The sequence below is a fragment of the Gopherus evgoodei genome, chromosome 2, assembly GCF_007399415.2.
Source record: "Gopherus evgoodei ecotype Sinaloan lineage chromosome 2, rGopEvg1_v1.p, whole genome shotgun sequence".
Classification (NCBI taxonomy): Eukaryota; Metazoa; Chordata; order Testudines; family Testudinidae; genus Gopherus; species Gopherus evgoodei.
Genome location: NC_044323.1, coordinates 189,323,172 through 189,349,499, shown reverse-complemented (window position 1 = coordinate 189,349,499; position 26,328 = coordinate 189,323,172). Strand labels below are relative to the sequence as shown.

Genomic DNA, 26,328 nt, shown 5'->3' with positions numbered 1-26,328 from the left:
TAAACTCAGATCTTAGCTAATAAAGACAAGCTGAAAAGCCTTTTAATACAAATTTTTGTTTGTAATTACAGATAAATCTATAACTTTCTTTTAAGACAAACAAAATAGTGTTTTATGGATACATAACTGTGACTACATAAGAAGCCATCTTTCAACCTTATCTACATAAGAGCTATGCTTTTTTAATGTGTCACGATGTTTGCAACTGTAAAAAAATGCTACTTTTTCTCTTTATATTAATGAGTTTGAATTAATGGTTTTTAAATTAGTTTATCTTTTACATAAAAGGCATATTTGTCTACATAATTAAGATAATCTATACAGGGCAATATGTGTAGCTTAAAGATGTATCAGAAAAGCACAAATATATAAAAACTTTGTGAACTGAAAACATTAACAGTGCCCAGCGGAATTGTAAGAGTTTAGGAATAAATAAATAAACAAAAATAACAAAATGACTGAATATAGATATCCAAAAGAATACGCAGAAGCAATTTACCTAGTTTAAATTTCAGATGAATAATGATATGCAATCAGGTCATGGGGATTGACACCTTTATTCTTGTAAAGAGTGCTTTTGGATCTTTAACAACAAAACTGGTCAGGGTCAGTTTTAGATGTAATACAAAAGATGGCATGTCAACAGCACAACGCAGGAAACAGATTCAATAGTGACACAGAGAGAGAAGTTTCAGACTGATAGCCGTGTTAGGGCTTGGCTACACTGGAGAGTTGCAGTGCTGGTGGTGGCTTTACAGAGCTGCAACTAACACACCGTCCACACTTGCAAGGCACATCCAGCCAGGAGCGGTGCCAGGGTTTTTGGCGCCCTAGGTGGGGGTCCCTTCCGCGCTCCCGGTCGTTGGCGGCAATTCTGCGGCAGGGCGATCCTTCTGTGCTCCCGGTCTTCAGGGCACTTTGGTGGCAGGTCCTAGAGCGAGTGCAGGACCCACCGCAGAATTGCCGTCGAAGACCCGGAGCAAGGAAGGATCCCCCGCCACCGAATTGCCGCTGAGGGTGGCAAAATGCCACCCACCCAAATCCTAGCAGCCTAGGCGACCGCCTAGGTCACCTAAATGGAAGCGCTGGCCCTGCATCCAGTGCCGTATTTCCCTGGATACAGTGCTGGCTGTACTCTACCTCTGCCTGGGGAATAACAACTGCAGCACTGTTATTGGCCTCCAGAGGTATTTGGAAGTATCCCAGAATGCCTGTTCAGCCACTCTGCTCATCAGTTCGAACTCTAATGCCCTGGCCTCAGGTGACCCACCCTTTAAATGCCCCAGGAATTTTAAAAATCCCCTTCCTGTTTGATCAGCCAGGTGTGAAGTGCAATCAGTGAATCTTTCCAGGTGACCATGCCTCCACACGCCAAACGAGCCCCAGCTTGGAGCAATGGCGAGTTGTTGGACCTCATCAGTGTTTGGGGGGGAGGAAGCTGTGCAGTCCCAGCCGTAGGAATTACGATACCTATGGGCAGATATCAAGGGATATGATGGAAAGGGGCCATGACCGGGATGTGAAGTGAAGGAGCTGCGGAGTGCCTTTTGCAAAGCCTGTGAGGGAAACCGCTGCTCTGGTGCTGCCCCCACGACCTGCCATTTTTATAAAGAGCTGGATGCTTTGGGACACCCCACCGCCAATCCGAGGACCACGTTGGACACTTCAGAGCAGGGGGGGGAGGCGGAGGAGGAGAGGGAGGAGGAAACCGAGAGTGAGGGTACTGGGATGGGGGGAGACACCCCGGAGTCCCTGGAGGCATGCAGCCAGGAGCTCTTCTCAAGACAGAAGGAAGGTAGCCAGTCGCAGCAGCCGGTACTTGGTGAAGGACAAGCAGAGGAGTGGGTTCCTGGTAAGCGGCTTGTATTTTCAGGATGGAAATGTTTCGGGAGAGGAGGGAGGGTTAGAGCTGCATGCATGCATGCCTAGATGTGGAATAGCCCATTGATGTGGTCTATCACGTCGCAGTAATTGGCGTCAGTAATCTCTTCAGAAGTTTCAGCCAGAGCATGGGCAATGCGCTTGCGCAAGTTTATTGGGAGAGCCACTGTGGTCCTTGTCCCAGTCAGGCTAACGTGTCCACGCCACTGTGCCGCGAGGGGTGGGGGGACCATTGCTGCACACAGGCAAGCTGCATAGGGGCCAGGGTGGAATCTGCACTGCTGTAGAAGACCCTCCTGCTCTTCCCAGGTGACCCGCAGCAGCGAGATATCTTGCTGTTGAAAATGTTGGGAGACTGTTCAGTGTAGGTGCTCCCTGCAACTGTTTGCTTTCCCCAATGCACAGAAACCCCAGTACAGCCCAGAAGCTATCATTCCCCCTTCCCAGGTGACTCGCAGCAGCGAGATATCTTGCAGCATCAACTCCTGTTGAAAATGTTGGGAGACTGTTCAGTGTAGGTGCCCCCTGCAGCTGTTTGCTTTCCCCAATGCACAAAAACCCCAGTACAGTCCAGAAGCAATCAATCAGTCCCCCTTACTCACCATTTCAAGGCTCCTGTGGGTTATGTGACCTCTCTTTGGCATGAGAAAATTATGCTATTGTGAAGACGGTAAACTCCTTCACTATGTGGGAATAACTGTCTGAGATATAAACAATGCTGCCTCTGTTAACTGTTGCCTTTTTTGCCTTTCTACAAGCAACCTTGACTTCTCGGATGCCCGTATTTTCAACAGCTGAAAGACTCCAAAACCTCCGGAAGAAGCCGCAAAAAAGCAAAGACAACCTGCCGCAAACAGTTATGAATCACTCTGCCAGAGAGAATTAAAAACTGCAGGACTGGAGGGAAAAGGAAAGCAGGATCCACCAGAGAAACGCAGCGGCCAGGAAGAAAAGCACAAAGCAGCTGATAAGCATCCTGACGCGGCAAGCGGACTCTATCCAGGCGCTCGTAGACATTCAGGCAGAGCACTACCATGCCGTGCCCCCCCCCCCCCCCGTGCCAAAGCTTTTTTACTTGTGTCCCAATGTCAGCTCAAAACCCCCTTCCCCAGCATCCAGGTTCTTACTACCACCACTAGCTTCCTCCAACACCTGTATGTTCACCAACCAGCTCTGAGAACTACGACCCTTACCCTCTGCACTCAACCTCCATCACCATGCAGTATAGGCACCCTGAAGTGCAGCAGTCATTGCACAGCACTCCAGACAGGACATATTCAAACCTGTGACTGTACAGTTCCCCACCCCACCCCCCTGCCCTTTTAGGTTCCCAAAATGTTGTGTGTCTGTCAATAAAGTTATTTTCTTTTCAATAAATGAATTCTTGGCTTTGAAAACAGTCTTTTTATTGCAGAAAGTAAAAAGATACCTTAGCCCAGGAAAGAAACAGCCACTGCAAATCAGCTTAGGAAAAACAGATTCCTACTAACATTGTAACCACTGCACTTCACTCCCGTGCAAGGCACCAAATATTACTGTTGGTTTTCAGTCTCAAATTCCTCCCTCAAGGCATCCCTAATCCTTGAGGCCCTGTGCTGGGCCTCTCTAGTAGCCCTGCTCTCTGGCTGTTCAAATTCAGCCTCCAGGCGTTGAACCTCAGAGGTCCATGCCTGACTGAATGTTTCACCCTTCCCTTCACAAATATTATGGAGGGTACAGCACGCGGCTATAACTGCGGGGATGCTGCTTTCCCCCAAGTCTAGCTTCCCATACAGAGATCGCCAGCACCCTTTTAAACGGCCAAAAGCACACTCCACAGTCATTCGGCACTGGCTCAGCCTGTAGATGAACCGTTCCTTGCTCCTGTCAAGCTTCCCTGTATACGGTTTCACGAGCCAAGGCATTAACGGGTAAGTAGGGTCTCCAAGGATCACAATGGGCATTTCAATGTCCCCTACTGCGATCTTCCGGTCTGGGAAAAAAGTTCCTGCCTGCAGCTTCCTGAACAGGCCAGTGTTCCAAAAGATGTGTGCATCATGCACCTTTCCAGGCCAGCCTGTGTTAATGTCAATGAAACGCCCACGGTGATCCACAAGCGCCTGGAGAACCATAGAGAAATACCCTTTCCGATTAACGTACTCGGATGCTAGGTGGGGTGGTGCCAGAATAGGAATATGTGTCCCATCTATCGCCCCTCCACAGTTAGGGAAACCCATTTGTGCAAAGCCATCCACAATGTCCTGCACGTTCCCCAGAGTCATGGTTCTTCTTAGCAGGATGCGATTAACGGCCCTGCAAACTTGCATCAAAACGATCCCAACGGTTGACCTTCCCACTCCAGACTGGTTCCCAACCGATCAGTAGCTGTTTGGAGTTGCCAGCTTCCAGATTGCAATAGCCACCCACTTCTCCACCGGCAGGGCAGCTCTCAATCTCGTGTCCTTGCGCCGCAGGGTGGGGGCGAGCTCAGCACACAGTCCCACCATGAAAGTGGCTTTTCTCATCCGAAAGTTCTGCAGCCACTGCTCATCATCCCAGACTTCCATGACGATGTGATCCCACCGCTCAGTGCTTGTTTCCCGAGCCCAAAAGCGGCGTTCCACGGTGCTGAGCATTTCCGTGAATGCCACAAGCAATTTTGTGTCGTACACATCAGGCGACTCGCTACCATCGTTGGACTCTTCATCACTTTGGATCCTAAGGAATAGCTCAACTGCCAAACGTGATGTGCTGGCGAGACTTGTCAGCATACTCCTCAGCAGTTCGGGCTCCATTTCCCACAGAAATAGCGCTGCACAGAAACCGTTGAGAGAGTCAAGATGGCACCAAACGTGAATGGAAAAACAGGGATTGCTGGGATGTGAAGCGATGCATCACAGGGCGTTGGGACAGGAAGCAGAATGACCTGCCCCCTCCGCCCCCTTCACACAACCCACAGCGCCAAAATGGGACAAGGTGCTCTGTGGGATAGCTGCCCATAATGCACCACTCCCAACAGCGCTGCAAATGCTGCAAATGTGGCCACACTGCAGCGCTGGTAGCTGTCAGTGTGGCCACACTGCAGCACTCGCCCTACACAGCTGTACGAAGACAGCTGTAACTACCAGCGCTGCACACCTGCAAGTGTAGCCAAGGCCTTAGTCTGTATCAGCAAAAAGAACGAGGAGTACTTGTGACACCTTTGGGCATAAGCTTTTGTGGGCTAAAATCCACTTCATCGGATGCATGCAGTGGAAAATACAGTAGGAAGATATATATATACACACAGAGAACATGGGGAAAAAAAGTAAAAACTATTTCCTCATGCTAATTTTTCCCTTACTGTCACCTTCTTGTCAACTGTTTGAAACGGGCCATCCTGATTATCACTACAAATATTTTTTTCTCCTGCTGATAATAGCCCACTTTAATTGACTAGAATAATAAGGTTGGAAGGGACCTCAGGAGGTGATCTAGTCCAACCCGCTGCTCAAAGCAGGACCAATCCCCAGACAGATTTTTACCCCACTTCCCTAAATGGCCCCCTCAAGGATTGAACTCACAACCCTGGGTTAGTCTTGTTAGAGTTGGTATGGCAACCTCCATCTTTTCATGTTCTCTGTGTGTATATATCTTCCTACTGTATTTTTCACTGCAGGCATCTGATGAAGTGGGTTTTAGCCCATGAAAGTTTATGCCCAAATAAATGTGTTAGTCTCTAAGGTGCCACAAGGGGGGAGGGATAGCTCAGTGGTTTGAGCATTGGCCTGCTACAACCCAGAGTTATGAGCTCAATCCTTGAGGGGCCATTTAGGGATCTGGGCCAAAAATCTGGCTGGGGATTGGTCCTACTTTGAAAAGGGGTTTAGACTAGATAACCTCCTGAGGTCCCTTCCAATCCTGGTAGTCTATGATATTAAGTACTCCTCATTCAGAGAGCAAACAGTGCCACCTACTCAGCAGACAACCCCACACAAGCAGCTTTGCTTGACACATGCACCCACCTCCAGAAGCCTTTGAGAAAGGGGGCAATAGCGCAGAGGGAGGTCCCTGTTTCCAGTATGCGGGGCTAATCCCCGCGGACTGGCAAAGACACGCCATACAACTATCTGCAGGGACTGGGCGTCTATCCTCAGCCTAAGCGCCTACGGCAGCCCATGCCTCAGCAGATGCATTCCCGAGCCTCGCTGGTAGCACAGGGACAGCATCTCTCGTCGGTGCCTCCAGTGCTCTCATATGGGGGCAGTTCTGCAGGAACCACAACAGGTTTCCTGCTGACCTCGCAGCCTGCCAGTCACAACAAAGCCCTTAGCGGCCGAGTAACTGTAAACTCAATTTCTCGTGTCGATAATAGCTGCACTCGCCCCCCCACCAGCTGCAGCGCTTATACTCACGGCCTCGCAAGAGGGGCAGAAGCGGCGCTTGCCCAGCAGCGGCGCTAGAGACGGGAGCAGTTTCCCTTCTCAGCGGGAGCAGCTGAGGGAGCCTCCGCTGGCCACCCGGGGCACTTCGATTACAAATCTAACCCGGCCCCGGGACGCCACCTACCGGCTCGCGAGCCGGGCCCCAAGTACCACGTGCGCAGCAGCGGGCGGTAAAACAGCGCGCGCCGGGTTCAGAGCGGCAGCCGCTGGCTGCGCTGAGCGGAGCCTGGGAACAAGTCGCGTTAGCAGCGCGGTGCAGCAGCAGCAGCAGCGCAATTTCTTCCGCAGGCTAGTCGTGGGCAGGGGGCGGGATGGGTGGTGGCTGGTGCAGGGTGTGTGCCCCTTGCTTTTCCCTTTCTCAGGTCTCTGGCTGCACGTGCGCTCGGCTGCCCCGCGCCAACCCACTGACTGGTTGCTTTTTAAAATTTAGATGTGAGCTAAACTTGAAATAAAGTTATTAAAAAATGAAAGCATCTGAGATGGGCTTGTGGGTGTGTAAGAGGGCTGTTTTCCAAAACTGAAGTTAAATAAACCTGTAAATGTGTTTACAAGACCACGACAAAAGACGGGAAAGCATTAAGGCCTCAATCCTGCAACGAGCTCCGTGCAACCAGATGTCCATTGAAGTCAATGGAGCTGTACACTTGCACAGGGGGGCACCCACAAGCAACTTGCTGCAGAATTGGGACTGAAACTGGCAGTTGAATTGCCTTAAAGAATCTTATGATGGGATTCTACTTCAAATAGTAATTAAAATGATACATAATGAATGCTGTGCCCACTCACCAAGTGTACTGCAGAAAAGGAGATGTTCTCTTCTCTTCTATTTCCTCTTTTCTCTGCAGTTTTCACTTACCTTGGTAATTTAGGATTGTAGACCAGTGATACTCAGACCTCAGTGGTTCTGGAGCCAAATTAGAGATCAACATTACCCGAAGAGCCACAGTAGTGTGAATTCATTGTTTCATTTACTGTAGTACTAGATATTCATATTTAAACAATATGGCAGGGGAAATATTTTGTGTGTAGATATAGATAGATATCTTACCTACAATTGGTTAATAACATAGTAAAAGCATCCTGATTGGTTAGTTAAATCAGTGTTTTAATTGTGCTGCAGAGAGCTGCAGGACACACATTAAAGAGTGGCTTGTGAGCCTCAGTCTGAGTATCACTGTTTTAGACTTAAAACTTCTACACATTTGCCTTCTTGACAGACTTAGACAAAGAGCACGAATGGCAGAGAGACCTATGTGGGAGCAAGTTGGAACAAGTTTTGTGCATCTCTATTACCAGCGTTTTGATTCTAGTAGAGTAGAGCTAAGTGCTCTCTATGTAAGTATCAGTTTGACGTTGCTCAAACGTTTAACTTCCTCATTGATCATTTTGAATGATGGGTTATCAGCTTGATGTATTTTGCTTCCACTTCCGCTATAAAGACAGTAGCTTGTATGAGGCAATGTTTCTGTCTTGGATAGAATGGAAGCAAGTACCTATCCCCCACCAATTCTAATTCCTTAAACTGTCATTTTACCCTATAAATTATGAGTATTGGTAAATATTCCTCTCTTCTGTCAGCAATTGTGGGGTTGAGTTTTTTTTAAATCCATTTTTTTGAGTAGCAGAAATGTTAGGGTTGAGGAGTGGGAGTTGTTTCACTTGCTGGAGAACTTGAACTATGAGAAATCTGTCACGGTGAAGAAGCATCAAAAACTAAAAGGGGAAGTGGTGAAATTTTTGGCCGTTTTAAAAAAAATTTTCTTAACTACTTGATTCTGCCATTCTTCTATATGAACTGTAGGCCCACTTAAGATCTCTGTGGGGAAACAGGAGGAAGTTCTAAAATGGGGTGAGGATTGAATATGAAAACCCTAGTGTAAGTGATGGCACAAGCTAGGCCAAAAATAGAATGGGTGGGTCTACTTCCTGAAAGCTTGCTTGACTCTGCCAATATCTCCCTTTCTGATCACAAGCTGTACCATTTTTGATAACTTATTAGTCATGTTCTGCATAACTTCCAGTTGTAACAAATACTCATTTGCTAGTGACTAAATTAGATTAATGAACGCTTCACGTGTATCTCTAGGATTCTTTAAGCCAGTGTTTCACATGGACCAGTGCTGGTCCCGGAGATCTCCCTGACACAGTTTAGGAAGGCAGCAAACTGGTACTTACAATCAAAAAGGTTGAGAACACTGCTTTAGGCTACATCCCTCAGACCTTTCAATCTTACCTCATATCTGTAGCATAGACATGAATGACTTGGACACTTTGTTCTCTTTTTCAGACAGATGCTTCTTGCTTGTCCTGGGAAGGACAGCAGTTCCAAGGAAAAACAGCCATCATGGAAAAGTTGATGGTACACTTCTGTCTATATTAAAAGTGGTTTAAAAAAAAATCTCTGAACTGCTTTGTCTCAGGATTCAAAAACAATTAAACCCCGCATGCTTCCATGTGATTACAGGTAGTAGAGAGAACACCTGTGCCTGAGTTGCAGAACTTTTCAGAGTTCAAAAAAATCTGATTGCTGCAATGAAACTGCTGTTAAAATTGCATCATAAGGTTCCATGTTTGTTCAATAACATCTGCTTAATTTACAAGTCAAATATGTTTTTTCAAAGTGCCAGCACCTCAAAGTTAAGCAGTGTTCTTTCCTCTATCACAAATAAGATGTTTTGCAGGCTGAATTCAGCCCTCTGTTATGCCTGATAAACTTTATTGTTACTGTAGTTGAAACTTAATGAACAGCTCTGCTGATGGATGAGGCAGTATAAAATCCAACTTATGTCTGCTCTGCTAACAGGAATTAAACATAGTAAACTTGTCAGTAAGTTTCAGCAGATAGGGTTCTGAATACACATGGGAAATAAGAGTAACTGAGTAAGAGGGTGCCATTTCTTACAATAGTCACTTTTTAGTTTCAGAGTACATGGTACAAAAGTGTTACTCTGCAGCATATTTAAACACTTAAGACTTTCTTAATATCTGATGCTTTTTTTGTTCTTTTTTGTTAAAGAACCACATACTGTACATAGATCTTTATGGTACATATATCTTTATGCCAGCTGACCTTATGGAAATTGCTTGTCTTGTGATATGAGGAAAGAAATATTTAGAAAATGTTTTCCCTGCAAGATCATTGAGCAGGATTATTGTACAGTGCAGCGGTGAGGGATTTCTGTTGCCTCACTTACCACAATATACTTTTCTAAAACACAATATTATAGTTAACTATACTAAATGTTGACTTTTTTCCATCAGATTTGCTTTTGTTTGCACTATTAAGATCTGACATTCATATCGCCAATTAGTATTTTGTGTATTAGCTACATTGTATGTCTAACTGCCTTGGATCAGGGACCATGTACAGTACCAAGTACACTGCTGGAGCAGAAATATTAATGGTGTGAAATACTTGCATTAATATGTTTAGTTTCTGAATTTCTTTTTTAATCCCTCCTAAACAGAGCCTTCCATTCCAAAAAATCCAACACAGCATAACATCTCAAGATCACCAACCAGCACCTGATAACTGTATACTTAGTATGGTGGTTGGTCAGCTGAAGGTGAGACTAGCAAACTGTAATGCTTTGACTAGTATATAAGGAGAAGCTTGTTGGTCTTAGAAATATTCCATTTAGAAATACTGCATTCTGCTACTGCATTTAATTTTTTTTAACTAAAAAATTCCTGTTTGAGCCTGAGGTACTACAACTAATGCTGTATCTTGATGTCAGTTGAATAGACTTGAAAACAAAGGCATTGGATATTTAATTGATACATGCTATGCTAATAGACCTGAGTAGTTTGAGGGGGTTTGGCTTGGACTTCCTACTTCTAACTAACATTTTTATTTTATTTGTTTAGGTAGATAATGACCCAGTGATGGGGTTCCACCAGCTGTTTGTTCTCAAGAATATTAGTGACAATTGGGTTTGCACCAATGACATATTTAGACTGGCCCTGTACAACTTTGCTTGAATTTTCTGTTCTCAAATGTCTGTTTCTATTGCCACTTTCAAATCTGACACAAAAATAAATAAATTGTTGTTTAACTTGTTCTGTGGTGATTTATGCAGTCTGTTGATCAAAAGACCATGCACTTGCTAGCCTGTGCGTCTCTTCCCTTCGCCTAACCATATCTTGGTGTAATATTGGCTTGTAAATTGTAGATAGCAGAAATGTGCATTGTTTCTATATGATCATAATGATAGTAAATTGTAGCCTCCAGAAACTTGCTATATATGAACTATAGCTTTCTAGAAAAGAGTTGGCAGCACAAACACCATGTAAGCACTTTGTCGCTTTGAGATGATTAGTGGTTGTATCTCATGAAATGCACTCTTCAAATCCGGTACTTTCAGAGAATGTGAAAGTAGTGCAACTTGCTATAAAATTTGTATATGAACATATGAAGTAGCAGTAAGTGCTCCCATTACAAACTTCGGGCCATATTCTCCCTCCTTGTCATATAGATATGCACAAGAGGGAGGAGAGAGCACCTAAAGCACTTTCACAAATTAAAGTCAGTCCTCCCATTTTCTGTTCCCTGATTAATTATTCAGTGTACAGGAGCATTCACAGTATGCTAGACCTTCTCCAAACACAGAGGAAGACATGTATGCACTTGGAAGCAGCGAACTCTATAAAACAGAGGAAGAGAATGGCAGTGGGACACACTATTCAGACAGACTGATAAGGCTGATAGGCACAAGTCTTATTAAAATTTTGGTTGTCCTCTTTTTCCTTAAACACTAGGACCTGGATCCAGATCCACAAAAGTAATTAAGTCCTAGTTTTTAGGCACCATTGTGATTAGCAGAATCCCCACTCAGGAGCCACTCAACCACATAGTCACCAAAATTCACTCAGTGTCTAAATTTGTTCTGTACATGTTCCCTTGCTGCTTCTGGGCATGCCCACTGCTGCCTCACTTTAGGTATCTAGACACCTAAGCTCTACAAACCAGGGAAAGATAGATGAAGGAGCACATATTTCATCCCCGGGGCCTGATCTGGTAGGCATGGTCAGAGGCTCTTGTGTTCCACTGTGGATAAATACCTTGAATCGAGTCAGAGTTTCTCTAGCCTGGAGTTTTGGGCACCAGCATGGGAGGTGGGAGATCCAGGGGCCAGTTGCCTTGCTCCTGTGACTACTTACACACAGCAGCGTAGATTTCTCAGGAGAGGTTGAGGGCATTTCATATCAGCATATCCTGTAGCTCAGTGGTTAGAACCCCCTCAGAGAGAGGATTTGAACAGGGTCTTCCCTTCTGATGGGGGGAGGAATTGAACCCAAGTCTCTCACATCCCAGGTGATTGTGCTAACCACTGGGCTAAAAGTTAAGGGGAGAATTGCTTCCTCTAGTTGTTTTGCATGGAGAGAAGTGTCCACCTCACTCTCTTAAAAGAAGACAGATGTGTAAACCACCGGACTCCAAGAGGGATTCCTGATAACAGGCACCTATCACTGCTAATCTCCCAGAGAGGGGCAGGCCTTAGAACACACCCCTCTTGTCAACATCTTCCATTGGCTAGTTTAGGCAGCTACCCCCATTCAGAGGCACCTACTTTTCTCCATTAATTGTACAGGGAGCCTACATACCTAACTCAGGTTTTGAGAATCCCATTGTTCCTTTGATTCTCCTGGTGCCTAAAAGTTAGGTATAGATTCAGGCCCTGATTCCTCATGTTGAGTTAGTAATTCACTCTGCTAGTAGCCCCATTGGTTTCAGTGGAACTACTTGGCAGACTAAGATGCTATGTAACATGAGTAAAGATTAGAGAACCATACTCAGCAAGGAGCACAAGTGAGTACTACTTACTGTGTGTAAGCCTGGCTGAATCTAGCCCCATATCAGAGGACATCTTTTAACACATAGCACTATCAAAGGTATGTGGCAATAGTAGCCTACCATATTCTGACTTCTGAGAGCCTGGTTATAGGACAACAAATTGGAGTTGGATATTGAGAGGGCATATCAGTTCCAGAGAAGAGACCAAGCCATGACTTTTCTTATTCTCCTATTCTAGAGCTAATCTTAAGGAGATGTGAATCATCTGCTTGTATCTACTCCCCTTACCTGCATGCTAAATCAGTGGGGCCAGGAATTGTGACAACAAAAATAGTTTTTTGTTTTTAAAATAGGAAGAAAATAGTGAGGCCAAAAGTCACTTCATAGGATGGGGATGAGTAACCAGGAGTCCCAGGATGGGGTAATGGAATGTAGTAGGGCTCATAATAATACAACCTAACTCTTACAGAGTGCTTTTCATCAGTAGGTGACAAAGGGCTTCACAACGCAAGTCAGTAGTCTCTCCATTTTACAGATAGGGGTAAAATGAACAGAGAGGTGAATTGACTTTCCCAAACTCACCCAATAGTCTAGGGGCAGAGCTGGGAATAGAACCTACATCTCAGGAGTTAAGCCTATGCTCTATCTCCTAGGACATATTCCCTCCTTCATTGGATATAGGACAGGATGGGACTGAAGAAACTAATTCTTTTGTTGTACTATATATTTCTCATTTAGTAATGCCAACACTGTCCTGCCCTAGAATCCCTTAACAGAATGTCTGCTAGTTAATTACAGCCATGGCCTTGTTCATAACTCCATCCCTCCCCCCTTTTAATCTAAGTTTTAACTTAAAAATGTCTCCAGACATTGTTCTTTTGAAGGTAACTTTAAAAATGTGTCTAAAATGCAAACCACTGCGGTAATGTCTCCCTTAGAGTTTTTGTTCCATGCTGGGTGAACACTAAGAGTCATCCTGCATCCGACGAAGTGGGTATTCACCCATGAAAGCTCATCTTCCAATATGTCTGTTAGTCTATAAGATGCCACAGGACTCTTTGCTGCTTTTACTAAGAGTCATGTCAATGGAGCATTAACTCTGACAGCTAGTGAACTTAACATGTCACTTCATTAGCTATTTCACTTATTACCATTTTAACAGAAAGATTAGACTAATGTGATGGATGTTGTGGCATTTGCTGGGGTGGGCTGCAATGGGGCAACTAGTTACTATCACAGTCTACTTGCAATGGAGGTAGAAAAGAAGAGGTATATCCAGTCTTCAATGGCAGTAGGTTTGAAGGAGGTGGAGGAGGAAACTGTTTGCAGCAGGGTGAGAGCAGCATGAAGAGTTCCCCTCTTGTCCATCAGAGGAACTCAATACGGCAAACTGCAGGGGACCCTGGAGTGGAGGCAGGGGCGAATAGGACTTCTGAAGAGCCACATTCTCCTCCTACTCTTTATTCTCACCATCCTCTGCCATCTTTATGCACTTAAGCAATCAAAGCATCAGAGAACTGGACTAGCCATGCATTGAGGGGCAGAAGGGCTTGCGGAGCGGGATACCAACCACATAACATAGGACTAATTGTTACATGGGGTCTCAATTATATTGAGTTTCACTGTATACTCGGTGTATTCCTACACTCTAGTTTAGAACCCTAATATATTGGATCAGTAGTAGGCCAATGGATATTTATACATATAAAATACATAAGTACAATAAAAATGTATATTTAGATATGTTCTGATATCAGATGGAGCATAATTTATCAAAAAAACCAACTGCACAAAGTGAGGTCACACTTAACAAAAAAAAACATAGGAAATTTAAATTGGCTTTTGGCACCTGCAAGCTAACTATTACTTGCACTGTAAGAGGAAACTTTACCCTTTTTGCATTACATATAGGACAATCCTGAATATGAATCAAAACAAAACAAAAACACCCTAACTGACAACCTCCAAGAATGCTCTATTTTATTATTCCCAGATAGTAACTAGAGGCTCTCTTATGACCTTTTGTCATATTAAAAAAGACTGTCAAACTGGAGATTGTCTTTCTTCAATATCACTAGCACAGAAGCTATGAGTCAAACAAAAACAATTTCTCTTTTCTAACAAGAAAACATACAGCAATAGAAACTATAAAATATGAAGCCAACGCACCTAGGAAAGTTTACAGAGCTCTGTTGGAGCTATATCCCCAACTAAACAAGTGGTTATTAAAATTAGGTCAACCCTTGATAAGGATACCTGTAAGAAAGGGGTTGTAAAAACATTAAATCTTGCTCACCACCTCACACAGCTGTACTAAATTGGTAATACCTAATCCCAATGAAGCTTGTCCTCACACCAGAAACAAGTCTCAGTCTTTAATGTACACAGCTCAGACATATACTGGAAAGGCTGACAGAGACACACTGCTCCATGTCTTAGGATCATAGATCCCTGAATTAATTCTGACCTGAAGTATAACAACAATTACTGAAAAGCAAGTATAAATAACCTGCTAATTACAGCTATACATTTTTTGACATTCATACTGCAGAATTGATTGTACTGTTACTTCTAGCAATCCAACATGCTAAATCACAACAGGATATATGCTATCAGCCCTTTGTTTAGGAAGAGATGTTAGGACTTTGAGGTCAAATGCCAAGCTCAGGAGAGCAGTGCTGCAATCACTGTGCAACTGACGCAGCTGAAAACTCCTCATTCTCGTCATCCTGAGGGGATACTGCTTGCCAGTCACCTACAGTGGGATCCACACTGACACATACTCAAAAAAGAAATAACAGTTACTTACCCTACAGTAACTGTGGTTCTTTGATATGTACTCTGAGCGGATCCCATGACCCGCCCTATGTCCCTGTTGAGTTTTGTCACTGACTTCAGTGACAACAGAGAGACAAGATGAGGAATGTAAATATCCTGGGACTGAGATGGCTACAACTTCAGTGACAATAAGACAGTTTCCATATAGAGAATAAAAGTGATCTTTTTACCTCTTTCATCCAGTTAGGGTTGGCTTAAGTAACTTCATAAGCCTCTGATTTGACAGCTCGTTTCTGTGGTCTTAACTGTTCACATCAGTTGATGTTTGTGATTGTACATTTCTACTTTTGGTTACTAGTTTTGGCTCTTCCATTTGAAGGTCTTAAGTTACTCAGTTTAAAGATTTCTCAGTAAAAAGAAACATTACTATTTTTGTGTCTATGATCACCCTACCTAAGTTAAAATAGGTGCTACAGATTATGTATGGTGGCAGCCATACTCTCACTGTCATAAGGAGAGATAGGCTCTGATTTCTGAATTCTTCAAGAGTCACAAACAAAGACAGTGACTATTTCAGGGATAGGTAGAGAACTCAGATCTAGATTTTGCTGCTTGGTGGTTACCTTCTGAGGTTTGCCTACAACATATAGGGATCATTTCTGACTCCTCAGTGCTATATATTATTACTTAATAAGAGTTTGTATCCTTCTCCCTAACCCTTCTAATCCTCCTTCAGCAACCTTATCATGCAATTCTGCTTCAGCAAGATGTTGATTCATTCATTGTTGCAGAAGTAATGGAACCCATTCCATCTGATCTGCAAAGAACTGGCTTCTATTCCAACTGCTTCTTGATTCTTAACAGGTTGTTCTCACAAAACTTGGTTTTCTTAAGGAACTGTATTTTAGAAAATATCCAGGGTAAACAACTTCTTTCCTTTACCAGGACTGAGTCCAGGACCTTGTTTTTGAAGAACAGACTTTCATTTAACAATCCAGCATTTTCACATCCAATCCAACAGTCTCTCACAAATGATCTTGTTTCATGATAGGGAAGAGTTGCTATTTATTTCAGATGCTCTTTGTGGACTAGCTACAGTTCTGAGGATATTTATAAATCTCTATCAAGGCTCACTACTTTGCCACTGGAGACTTCAGGCCTCTCCTTAGCTGGGTGACTGGCTACCAGAGACCAAGTGCAGACAGCTTGCTCTGTAATTCTGGCATAGTGTTTTATCTCAAAAGTGGGGAGTGGAGGAGAAAAAAGCAGAAATCGATCAACTGCTAGCTCCCCTCCTTCCCCACAGCAAAGAGGGGTGAGGTGTTTCATGCTAGCCACACCTCATGGCAGAGTCCAAACCCTCAGAGTTTAAACGCTGACACCCTGTGATGGGGTAAAAGGGAAAGCCTGCCCTATACCACTCCCTGCTAGCCAGGCATGGCTTTGCAGTACGCTGCCTTAGTGCCTGCTCAGGTTCTTTCAGTTAATTATCCAGACCAGATTAGTTCAAACATATAGCCCTTTTTTGAATGTGATTATTAATTTTTTTTTTACAGAGTGTAACTCACTTTTTTAGTCGCTCAAGCTCACACCCACTCTGCATCCATGTAAGAGTCCTGGTCAGTTTCATTCCCCTGTTCAGGAGGCCCCAGCCCTCCTCCTGGAGCAGGCTTATACTTTGAACAGTCCCTCCATCCCCAGCTCTCCTCTTTAGAGCTGAAGTTGTAATTTAGACAAGCTGCAGAGCCTCAGCCCACTTCTCCTCCAGCTGGCACTATTCCCCAGTAAGTCCTTTTGACCCCAGACTAGGAAGGCTCAGCAGACAGACCCTCTCCTACTGCTGCCTCCCATTCTGAGGGAAGGCACAGAGTATATTCATTCTTTTTCCCCATAGTTTGTCCCAATTGGTTGGGAGAGAAGGGACCTCTGCCCCACCCGTTCTGCTGGCCCTTAAAGAAACCACAGTCTATGTCTTAACTGTTCTCCCGGGACCATCTTTCTGTCTGTCAACACCTAACTCTGCCTTCCCTCCACTCTAAAAAATCCCAGAATGTATAGATGTTGACTGACCACTACTCATTACTATTCTTAAGGGGACAGTCACTTTGTGATACATGAGCTAATCTAAATGAAGCATAAACACCTCACTCCGAAAATGATCTTCCTAGTGTTTAGCACTTCAGCCAGAAGAATAAGTGAGCTTCAGGCACATATGGACAAATCTTCTATACGACATACCATGGGGACAATGTGGTGTTAAGACCTCACAAAGTTAATTTTTAAGATGCTCTCAGATTTTTATCTAAAGCAATCAATCAGCCTGCCTGTCTTCTTCCTGAAGCCGCACTTGGCATTAGGAGAAAATAAATTATATACGCAACATGTATCCAGGCCACTTCTTTATTACATTGACAGAACGAAACTTGTTCAGAGTGATGTCCTTTTTATTTTGAGCCATATCTGGGCATTCTAAAGGTCAGGCCATCTCTTCACAGACTCTTTTAAAATAGCACCATTAGTTCCCATCTTTTATATATACAGATGGGTAGTTCTGAAAGTCTATTCATTCCTTCTTGTTACCTACCCTTAATACTAAGTGTTATTTGAAATGGTTAATCCTTTATACAATGTGATCCTAATTCCCATGAGCCAATGGTCTCTCTCTATTTTTTATATAAGGGTAATTTAAAGACAATATTAGCCTTTAATCTATCTTTCTTGGGAAAAAATTGGAAGGAAGTTGATACTGGTATATCTGACACATAAATTAATAGTGATCAACATAGGGTTTTTTATGGAAAACTTTACATTATGCTGAAGTAATACAAGATTAAGAAAGAGAGAAGTATTTGATTTTCTTATATATAACTTATTATAAGAGGTAATCTGAATGAAAGAAAAGATTGTCACAGGATAATGATCTCTTAGTAATTCATAAATGCAGAGGTAATGTCAAAATAGTTCCAAAGCTAGAACAATTGATCTAGGGATAAATATAATGGGTGAGTTAATTTGGCCTAATGACTTTATTTCTAATATACCAAATTAATTGTTTAGATTTACTCATATTAACTGATAAATACTGGCACTTTAGGTTGACAGATACTCACTATACCATTATTTATCTGTTTTATTCTGATTGACTTAGACAAAAAGTTCCATTGTGCACTTCACCCAAGTAGAGTCTACATTTTAATGAGTTCTCACTTAAAGATTTAATGAAGACAAGGAAAAAAAATCTAAACTAAAACTCAGGCTATCTAGAAATAACAAAGTTTCACAGCAGAGTGTTAAAACAGAAAAAAATGATGATGAAATGGATATACCAGCCATATTACATTTATGTTAAACAAGAAAGAAAAGCCTTCCGAGAGAGAGACTCTCTGTTGCAAATGATATTTTGATTTTACAAAGTGAATTGTCTACACGAACATTTAGTTTGTGGCAAGTCTATGTGTAGTAGCTAGCCATGAACTGTCTGCGTGGCTCCAGCTGATACGCACAAATCGTTCTTGAGTGAGCTTTGATCTATCTTGCTTTGCTAACTAAATGTTTGTAAACTAGCCCTAAGTTGTCTAAATCTGTCATCAATACAACCCTGAAAGGTCCTGTTTGTTACCGCACTATACCAAAACAACCTTGGTAATGTACATTAAACCAATGGTTCTCAACCAGGGGTACATGTACCCGGTGGTATTCAGAGGTCTTCCAGGGGGTACATCAACTCATCTAGATATTTGCCTAGTTTTATAACAGGCTACATAAAAAGCACCAGCAAAGTTAGTACAAACTAAAATGTCATACAGACAATGACTTGCTCTATATACTATAGACTGAAATGTAAATACAATATTTATATTCCAGTTGATTTATTTTACAATTATATGGTAGAAATGAAGCAATTTTTCAGCAATAGTGTGCTGTGACACTTCTGTATTTTTATGTCTGATTTTATTAAGCAAGAAATTTTTAAGTGAGGTGAAACTTGGGGGTACCCCAGACAAATCAGTCTCCAGAGAGGGGTATAGTAGTCTGGAAAGGTTGAGAGCCACTGCATTAAACAATTGGATTTTTACGCATATATACTATTCCAACGGTTCTCAAACAGTGGGTCGAGACCCCAAAGAGGGTTGTGACCCCGTTTTAATGGGGTCGCCAGGGCTGGCTTAGACTTGCTGGGGTCTGGGGCCAAAGCCTGAGCCCCTTTGCCCAGGGCCAAAGCTGAAGCCCGAGCCCAAATGCCTGGGGAGGTGGGGCTCGGGCTTTGTCTTTGTCTCCCTCAGCTGGGGCAGCGAGGCTTGAGCAAGCTCAGTCCCCCCTCCTGGGGTCATGTAGTAATTTTTGTTGTCAGAAGGGGGTCGTGGTGCAATGAAGTTTGAGAAACTCTTTGCTATCCCAAAGCTCCAAAGAACTTACATCAGTCTATCAAGAACAAGTCGGAAGAGAAATTGGCTTACAAAGGGCAAACTCTTTTCTTCTCTTTATTTAACTGTATATTTAGCAAGTTTTAACAAGTTTACAAATCCTTGCCATTTAAATATCAAAAATAAAACAATCATTACAACAGTTTAGCTTTTGTTTCAAGAGACATAATACAGGAATATAGTAATCAGATCTTTCTATTTAACAGGGGTTAACATACTATGCAGTGAACATCATTATAATACCTATGTCATTTCTAGTGATTTTATTAAACTGAGTGAAATCTCTAAGTACACATATTTAATAATCCAAGTATATCTATTAAATGGTAATAGTAAAAAACAAAAACAAAATTGGCCAGGTATGCTGATTTCTTTGCAGGTGAATGTACTTTGTCTGAGTTCTGAATAAAAGGTAACCAAATATCAAAGTTTATATCTGTCATCTATATTGTTGCATATGTAATTTGTGTGTTAATTTTTCCACAATAACCTCCATATTTTTTGAACCATTCCTCAATGGTGGGGCACTTCAAGTGCAGAAGGTGGAGGCCCGCAAGGATTTTAAAAATTAATACTGGCCACTCCAGGCTTGTATTAAACTCCCAAGGTTACAGCTTTTCTCTGACCTTGGATTCGTAGATGCTGCCACCACCCAAGTGCAGAACTCCATTGAGAGCCCAGGAAGGCGCACTTGGGAATTCCTTCCTGTAGGGTACCCTCAAGCCCTTTTACCCTCCTCCACCCCAGGGAAAAGCTGAGAAAGAAAAAAAAAGGAGGGGGAAATCAGCTGTTGCCACCAGCTAATTAAACAACATGTGCACAAACCTCGTAAGACACAAAAATACAATTCTGTTCTTAAAAAAGGTAAGTTTAATTAATAAAAAAAAAAGAAAGAAAATACATCTGGGAACTCAGGTTATTGCTAGATTTTAAAAGAGCAACTACAAGGATCAAGCACCAAGAATAGCTTTCTTGAGGTCAATCTTAAAGGTCACAAGCAAAACAAAAGCACCTGGGGTTAGCATGGAGGAATCCTAATCAGGTCTTCCTAGACATTTCCTGATCCACTTACATATCTGGGGTTGAAAATAAGTAGTTTCTAGGTACAATACTGATGATTTTTTCATGCCTGGTCCAAGCTTCTTACAGCATAGCTGCTGCCCTCTCCAACTCTCTCTGGGAGAACTACCACAAACAGACAAGGGGAGGTTTTTTTCAATTTTAAAAAGTTCTAGCCTTCCCATTAGCTCTTTTGGCCAGGTTCCCACTCACTTCCTTTTACCTATGCATAGCAGTGAGACTTTTTAACCCTTTACGGGTAGAGCAATTAGAGAACAGAAACTAAGAGGGATTTTATAACTACTGGTTAGGTGGGTGTCCATAAAAGGTAGCTACCCCCCTTCATTTATCACAGTCCTCTGTTTATATTATTGCATATGTAATCCATGTGTTAATTTTTCCACAATAACCTCCATATTTTTTTGAACCATTCCTCAATGGTTGGGCTATTTTTCTTTTTCCAGTGAGAGGCTACCAATATTAAGTGATTACTAGCAGGAGAGAGTTTAATTCTTCGTTTCCTTTGGTGTGACCATTTCCACTAGGAAGCCCCAGAAGGGTTATCAAAGGATCATTTGGTAATAAATATCCAACAATTTGTGATATTTGGTTACAGATTGCATCCCAGTATTCTCTAATGACTGGACATGTCCACTATATATTCATAAAATCTCATTTTTCACCACAATTTCTCCAACATTTATACCCATTCAGTCTATAGATAGATTTTTAACCTGACTGGTGTGAGGTACCATTGAAATAGTATCTTAAAGAAATTTTATTTTATTGTGCTACAGACTGAGGTTGCTGGTCCTCTTTTCCAGATCAAACCCATAATTCTGGTGGTAATTTGTCTATCAACATCCTTTCCCCAATGTGCCACATATGGACTTTTTTTGTTAGAAAAGCTGTCTGCAAAGATTGATAAAAATTAGATACAATTTTTTGTCTCCTAATTTACCACTCACTGCTTCTATTAAAGTTAGCTTTCTGTATAAAACAGGTTTTACTAGAAATTGAAAAACATATAACCTGCCTTGAAAGTACTGGTACCAGGGAAGTCTGGGCCAGTTAAAGATAGTTTTGATCTCTAAATCAGTTAGAAAAGTTTATTGACAGAATAGCTAGCCAACCATGTGTATTCCATCGCTTTCCCAGTCTTTGATGCTCTATGGTTCATGATTTAGGTTAAGATCTGCTTAGTTGCTCTGGGTTTCATTGATGAGGGAAGAGAACAGAACTTATCTCTAATTTTAACTCAAACCCCGTGTAGCCTTTACTAATGGATGTGTCAAATTTCTGGAGGGCATGACTTTTTATTAATCCGATAGCATAGCAATGTTTATACTGTCTCAATATTCTTGCTCAATAAAGATTCAGGATCTGGCTGGGTTAGAGCACAAACTCTTTCTGAAGATCAAATATCTTTGGTAATTAGGAAAAGGGGTCCTATAAACTTCAAAAAAAGACATAAAATGTTAATAGATTGATGACATAAGTTACAATTATTGCTAAGAGTGAAAAAAAATTCTTTATATATTAAAATGTTCAATACTGGCTTGTGCAATTTTTGTAATGTTTAATTACACGCCTTTAACTTTATACATATATTGAACTTTTTACTGTGTAATTAAATAATATAACAATGGACCAGAACTTCTCCTCGTGCAAGTTGATGTAGTTCCACTGAATAGAGCTACAATGATTTATATTAGCTGAAGATGTGGCCAATTATTTTTTTTTAAAGTATGCTACTGTTCTCTGTGGGTTGTGTGGTACTTTAAGATTTATGTGGTTAAAGCACTTTTAAGTCTGGAACATTGGGCTGGCATTGTTCTAAACAACTGGCAGTTGGAAGCAGTTGTGGGTGGAGCTGGGTTGGAGAGTGAACTCAAGAATGACGTGGGGCTGGATGCAGCTTGTGAAGAAGACCCCCTCTCACTTTGCTAACTTGACTCATTTTTGGTGTTAACTTATTTTTCTTGTTGCTGTTGCTCTAACTCAGTTAAGCTCGTTATAGATTATTTAAATCATATTTGGATTATTGGATTTTGGGACCCACTACAAGAAAATCCAAGTGGATGTCTTTGATGGGGTCCAATCTGAAACAGCAAGATGACCTGTGCAGCAGCAATGAAAAGAGCTCTTTGGTTTAAACGGAAGAAAAAGAAAGATAAAAATGGCATGTGTGGAAAAATGGACACTTTGCAATTGGATAAAAAAAGGTGAGGATTTTGAACGCCGTTTGCAAAGGCTGCAGCAGTATTTTTATGCCAACAACTTTGAAAATATTTTGCTTTTTTAAAAAGATAGATTTTCCCAGCCATAGTTGGAAGCTGAAAAGAGAAATTTGAAGTCCTGAAAGACTTATGTTTCACTCATGACCTCAGTGATATAAATTATGACTACTTGGTGTATTTGGGGTAAATTGGGCTTCTAAAATACAGTTCCTGGTGGAGAGGTGTCAGTTTCACTTAGTAAAACAAGAGAGAAGGAGAAAATATAACTGACATCCTAGCTAGTCTCAAAAAACTGACAGCAACCTGTTGTTTTGTTAACTCTGCAAGCATCACAAATCCAGATGTCAGCAACTGAGTACTACTGTATTATTACAACAGCTGTTTATCATCCATAAGGGAGCACAAACTACCTGGGAATTCCTATAGAAGAGTGGAGCTTCACTCTACCCCAACATGCTTCTTCCTTCTCCAACGCACATCCTATGCCAAGACTGGGGAGGTATGTGTAAGAATGGTTCTGCTGGCTTTACACCAACTGACAATTTCTCTCTACTGAGAGAATTCTATGCTAGACGATTGTGGCCAAATTATGTTCCCGTTGCACTGCTCAAGTAGAACAAAAGGGACAGAACTGGAGTTGAGAATCTGGCTCATAATCATAAATCGTAAAATAAACCTGTTTGTTGTTACCATCAGTTATTATAAAAGTAAATGGTCCTTCATTAGCAAAGAAAAATGGTCTTACTCCCATTTCATTCAGGTGATCAAAACAGTAGTTTATATCTATGAAAAATCCATAGTTGATGAAGTTGGAGCCTTCCTCCCCTTTTCCTCTTCTCTTCTTCATCTGTCTGCAACTTTTCCCCTTACTCCCTCTTCTGCTGCTGTCCTAAAAGCAGTTTACTTCTGAGAAGGGTAATTGTGACATCACTGGTGATTTGTGGGAAAATGACTTCATGACTAAATAACTTCTCCCTTTTTCTTATCCTCCACTTTTACGCTTTCTTGTCATTCTCATTATTTAATTGCTATTCTATTTTTTAAAGTCAGATTAATTTTAGGGCTAGGGCACAGAAGAAGACACATAGACTTAGGCCACAATCCTGCAAAGTCTTACGCATGTGCTAAAAGTCAATGGGACTGCTCAAAGTGCATGAAGTTAAGCACATGCTTACAATCTTTACAGAATCCAAGCCGTAGTGCTGATTCTACAGGGTGCTAAGCTAAGCACTTCCTGAAAGGTAATGAGTGCTAACTCCCACTATTTTAAATGGGAGTTGAGGGTGCTCAGAACACTTCAGGATTCCACATGAAATGACAAACACACTATAAGGATGTACCAACTAGCTATTTTATAGATAATTTTAATTAGATTCTTTGTAAATAGTCCAATTTTTGAGTGCAATAACTATAAAATATTGTCTGAAGGTTAGACAAACTCAGCAATTCAATTATAATGCCTAAAGGTGAATTTAGAAGACAACTAAGGTAATTTTTCTAATTCATTTTATAGTTTAACACAACAATTATTTGGAAAACCAGGTACTATTTGTTCTATTATGCTTTGTTACAACATAATGTATAAATATTAGTTATGTGGGATTTATTGGCCATTGTGCTTTTGGAAAAGTTTGTGATTCTAAGCAGCTACAGTGTTTTACTATTGACTTTTATGAAATATTAGACTGTAGTCAGTGGTTTGACTATAAATATATAATGTAAATCAGTTACAAAATTTCATCTTTTCTGGTATTGGCAATAACAGACTTTGTTATGCAGATATGGTATAACTTTACCAAGTATGATACATTTTCCTTTTGTTGTTAGCTTGTTTCCTTTACACCTAAATGGAAAGGTCCGTTGTTGACCTCTTTTTGTTTCTACACCATTATCGAAAATATACATAATAGATGATCAACCAAAATTGCAATGTAGTAGAAATTATTAGTCTAAAAATGTTATCGCAATAAGTTTTCAAACTAATAAAGTGATAGTGTACTTACTGGAACATTGAATATGAAGATCATAAATTTCCTTTACCTTTTTTTTTTTAAATAAAAGTGACTGATAACAATTTTGGTAAATAACTGAATATTTTATTAGTATTTACTTTTTAATATGAATTCATTGTCTACTCCTGTTAGACTTTGACAACTTTTTATAGGACTTGCTCAACCAACAGATTTGTATATGGTCTGTCTATAGCTGCACTGAGTGAAAGTCCAGCCCCATTGAAATCAATGGCAGAACTCCAGTTGACTTAAATGGGGCCATAATTTCTTCCATTTGGGTATATTTAAAAAAAACACCCTACTTATATTAATTAATTTGTAAAGCAGTTGAAGATGAAAGTGATACACAGTAAGTCAAAGTGTTGTTATTTCTAATAGAATAATATCATATTTATAGTTTTTTCTTTGAGTATTTCTTGCCTTTGTTTGCTATTATCTATTTGCACATTGATGTCTTCTCTTGTGTGTAGATATCAGAGCGTGATGTCCAAGTTCCATAACCAGAGGATGTCCTCCGTATGTGGAGAGGCTAGTCATTGTAAACCGTCCTCCAACTTTCAGAGTAGCAGCCGTGTTAGTCTATATCTGCAAAAAGAACAGGAGTACTTGTGGCACCTTAGAGACTAACAAATTTATTTTAGCATAAGCTTTCATGGGCTATAGCCCACTTCTTTGGATGCATAGAATGGAACATATAGTGAGGAGATATATATACACATACAGAGAGCATGAAAAGGTGGGAGTTGTCTTGTGAACTCTTCTTCCACATGAATTATTGTTTGCAACAGTGTTCCATGATCACAATGTGGAGAGGAAACCAAGCCAAGCAAGAGCATAGTTGCAGCAATTCTGGATGAAATAGAGAGTGGCCTGAGCCTGGTCCAGGATCTACAATCAAATGAAAAAGGAGGCAGATGCAATGAAGACTCTTCAGTTTACTTGGTGTGTTACTCTCTTTTCCACAGAAGCGTCCTCTCTGTACAGATATAGTTTTCAGCTGCTGGCAGTGCTGATCACACTGCATGCATCTAAAAGTGCGTGAGCTACCATAGCAAAGGGGTGTCAAGAGATCAGCCATGCTATCACACCTGGTCCACAGGAGTGGGATTCCTCCCTCGAATATCAACAGACCTTAGAGTTGGTACTGTGTGTTGTTTCCTATCTGAGAATGTGGCATCTGTTAGCTGGAGATATAATCAGCTAGTTCCATCTGTTACAGCCCTCCAAGCAACTTTAACAGTAATGACATCTCATTGAAGGTCTGGCAGTGCTATCTGCGCAAGAACATACAGACTGGAGGTTAGTGTATTCTTCTGTTAGTCACTAATAATACAAATGGCTGAGTTTAGCTCCCTGTGGACAAGCTGAGTGTGATGGCTGCACCCCTAGCCTCAGAGCAGTATTCAGCTGGACCAAACATGAGGGTCAAGATAGATGTATGAAGGAATGAAGGGTCTGCTCCCCAGGAGGCTCCTGATAGTTTTCGTATCAAGGCATTACAGGCAGAGATCTTTTTTTATCAGGTATTTCAGGTGGGGCTGGTATGTCAGGCTAGGTCAAGTTATACTCCCAAATATGTGACAATTGGAGGGAATAGCTGACCTTGGGCATAGGTCAAAATAGCTTGATTGGCAAAACAATTGTTTTGACAGAAAGTAGTTGCCGTTTTCTTGGTAACACTGAGACTTATGGCTTGTCTTCACTACCGTGCTAAATCAGCACCTCTGTGATTGATGC

General features: G+C 41.7%; 1 protein-coding gene across 1 annotated transcript; it reads left to right on the top strand.

Annotated features, from left to right (window-relative positions):
• Positions 1–6,420: 6,420 nt before the first annotated feature.
• LOC115645157 (nuclear transport factor 2-like) lies at positions 6,421–10,305 on the top strand. Its single transcript, XM_030549540.1, has 5 exons — positions 6,421–6,572; positions 7,502–7,619; positions 8,572–8,643; positions 9,752–9,850; positions 10,152–10,305. The coding sequence occupies exons 2-5, from the start codon at positions 7,521–7,523 to the stop codon at positions 10,263–10,265; spliced, it is 384 nt and encodes a 127-aa protein (XP_030405400.1). The 5' UTR covers positions 6,421–6,572; positions 7,502–7,520; the 3' UTR covers positions 10,266–10,305.
• Positions 10,306–26,328: the final 16,023 nt, after the last annotated feature.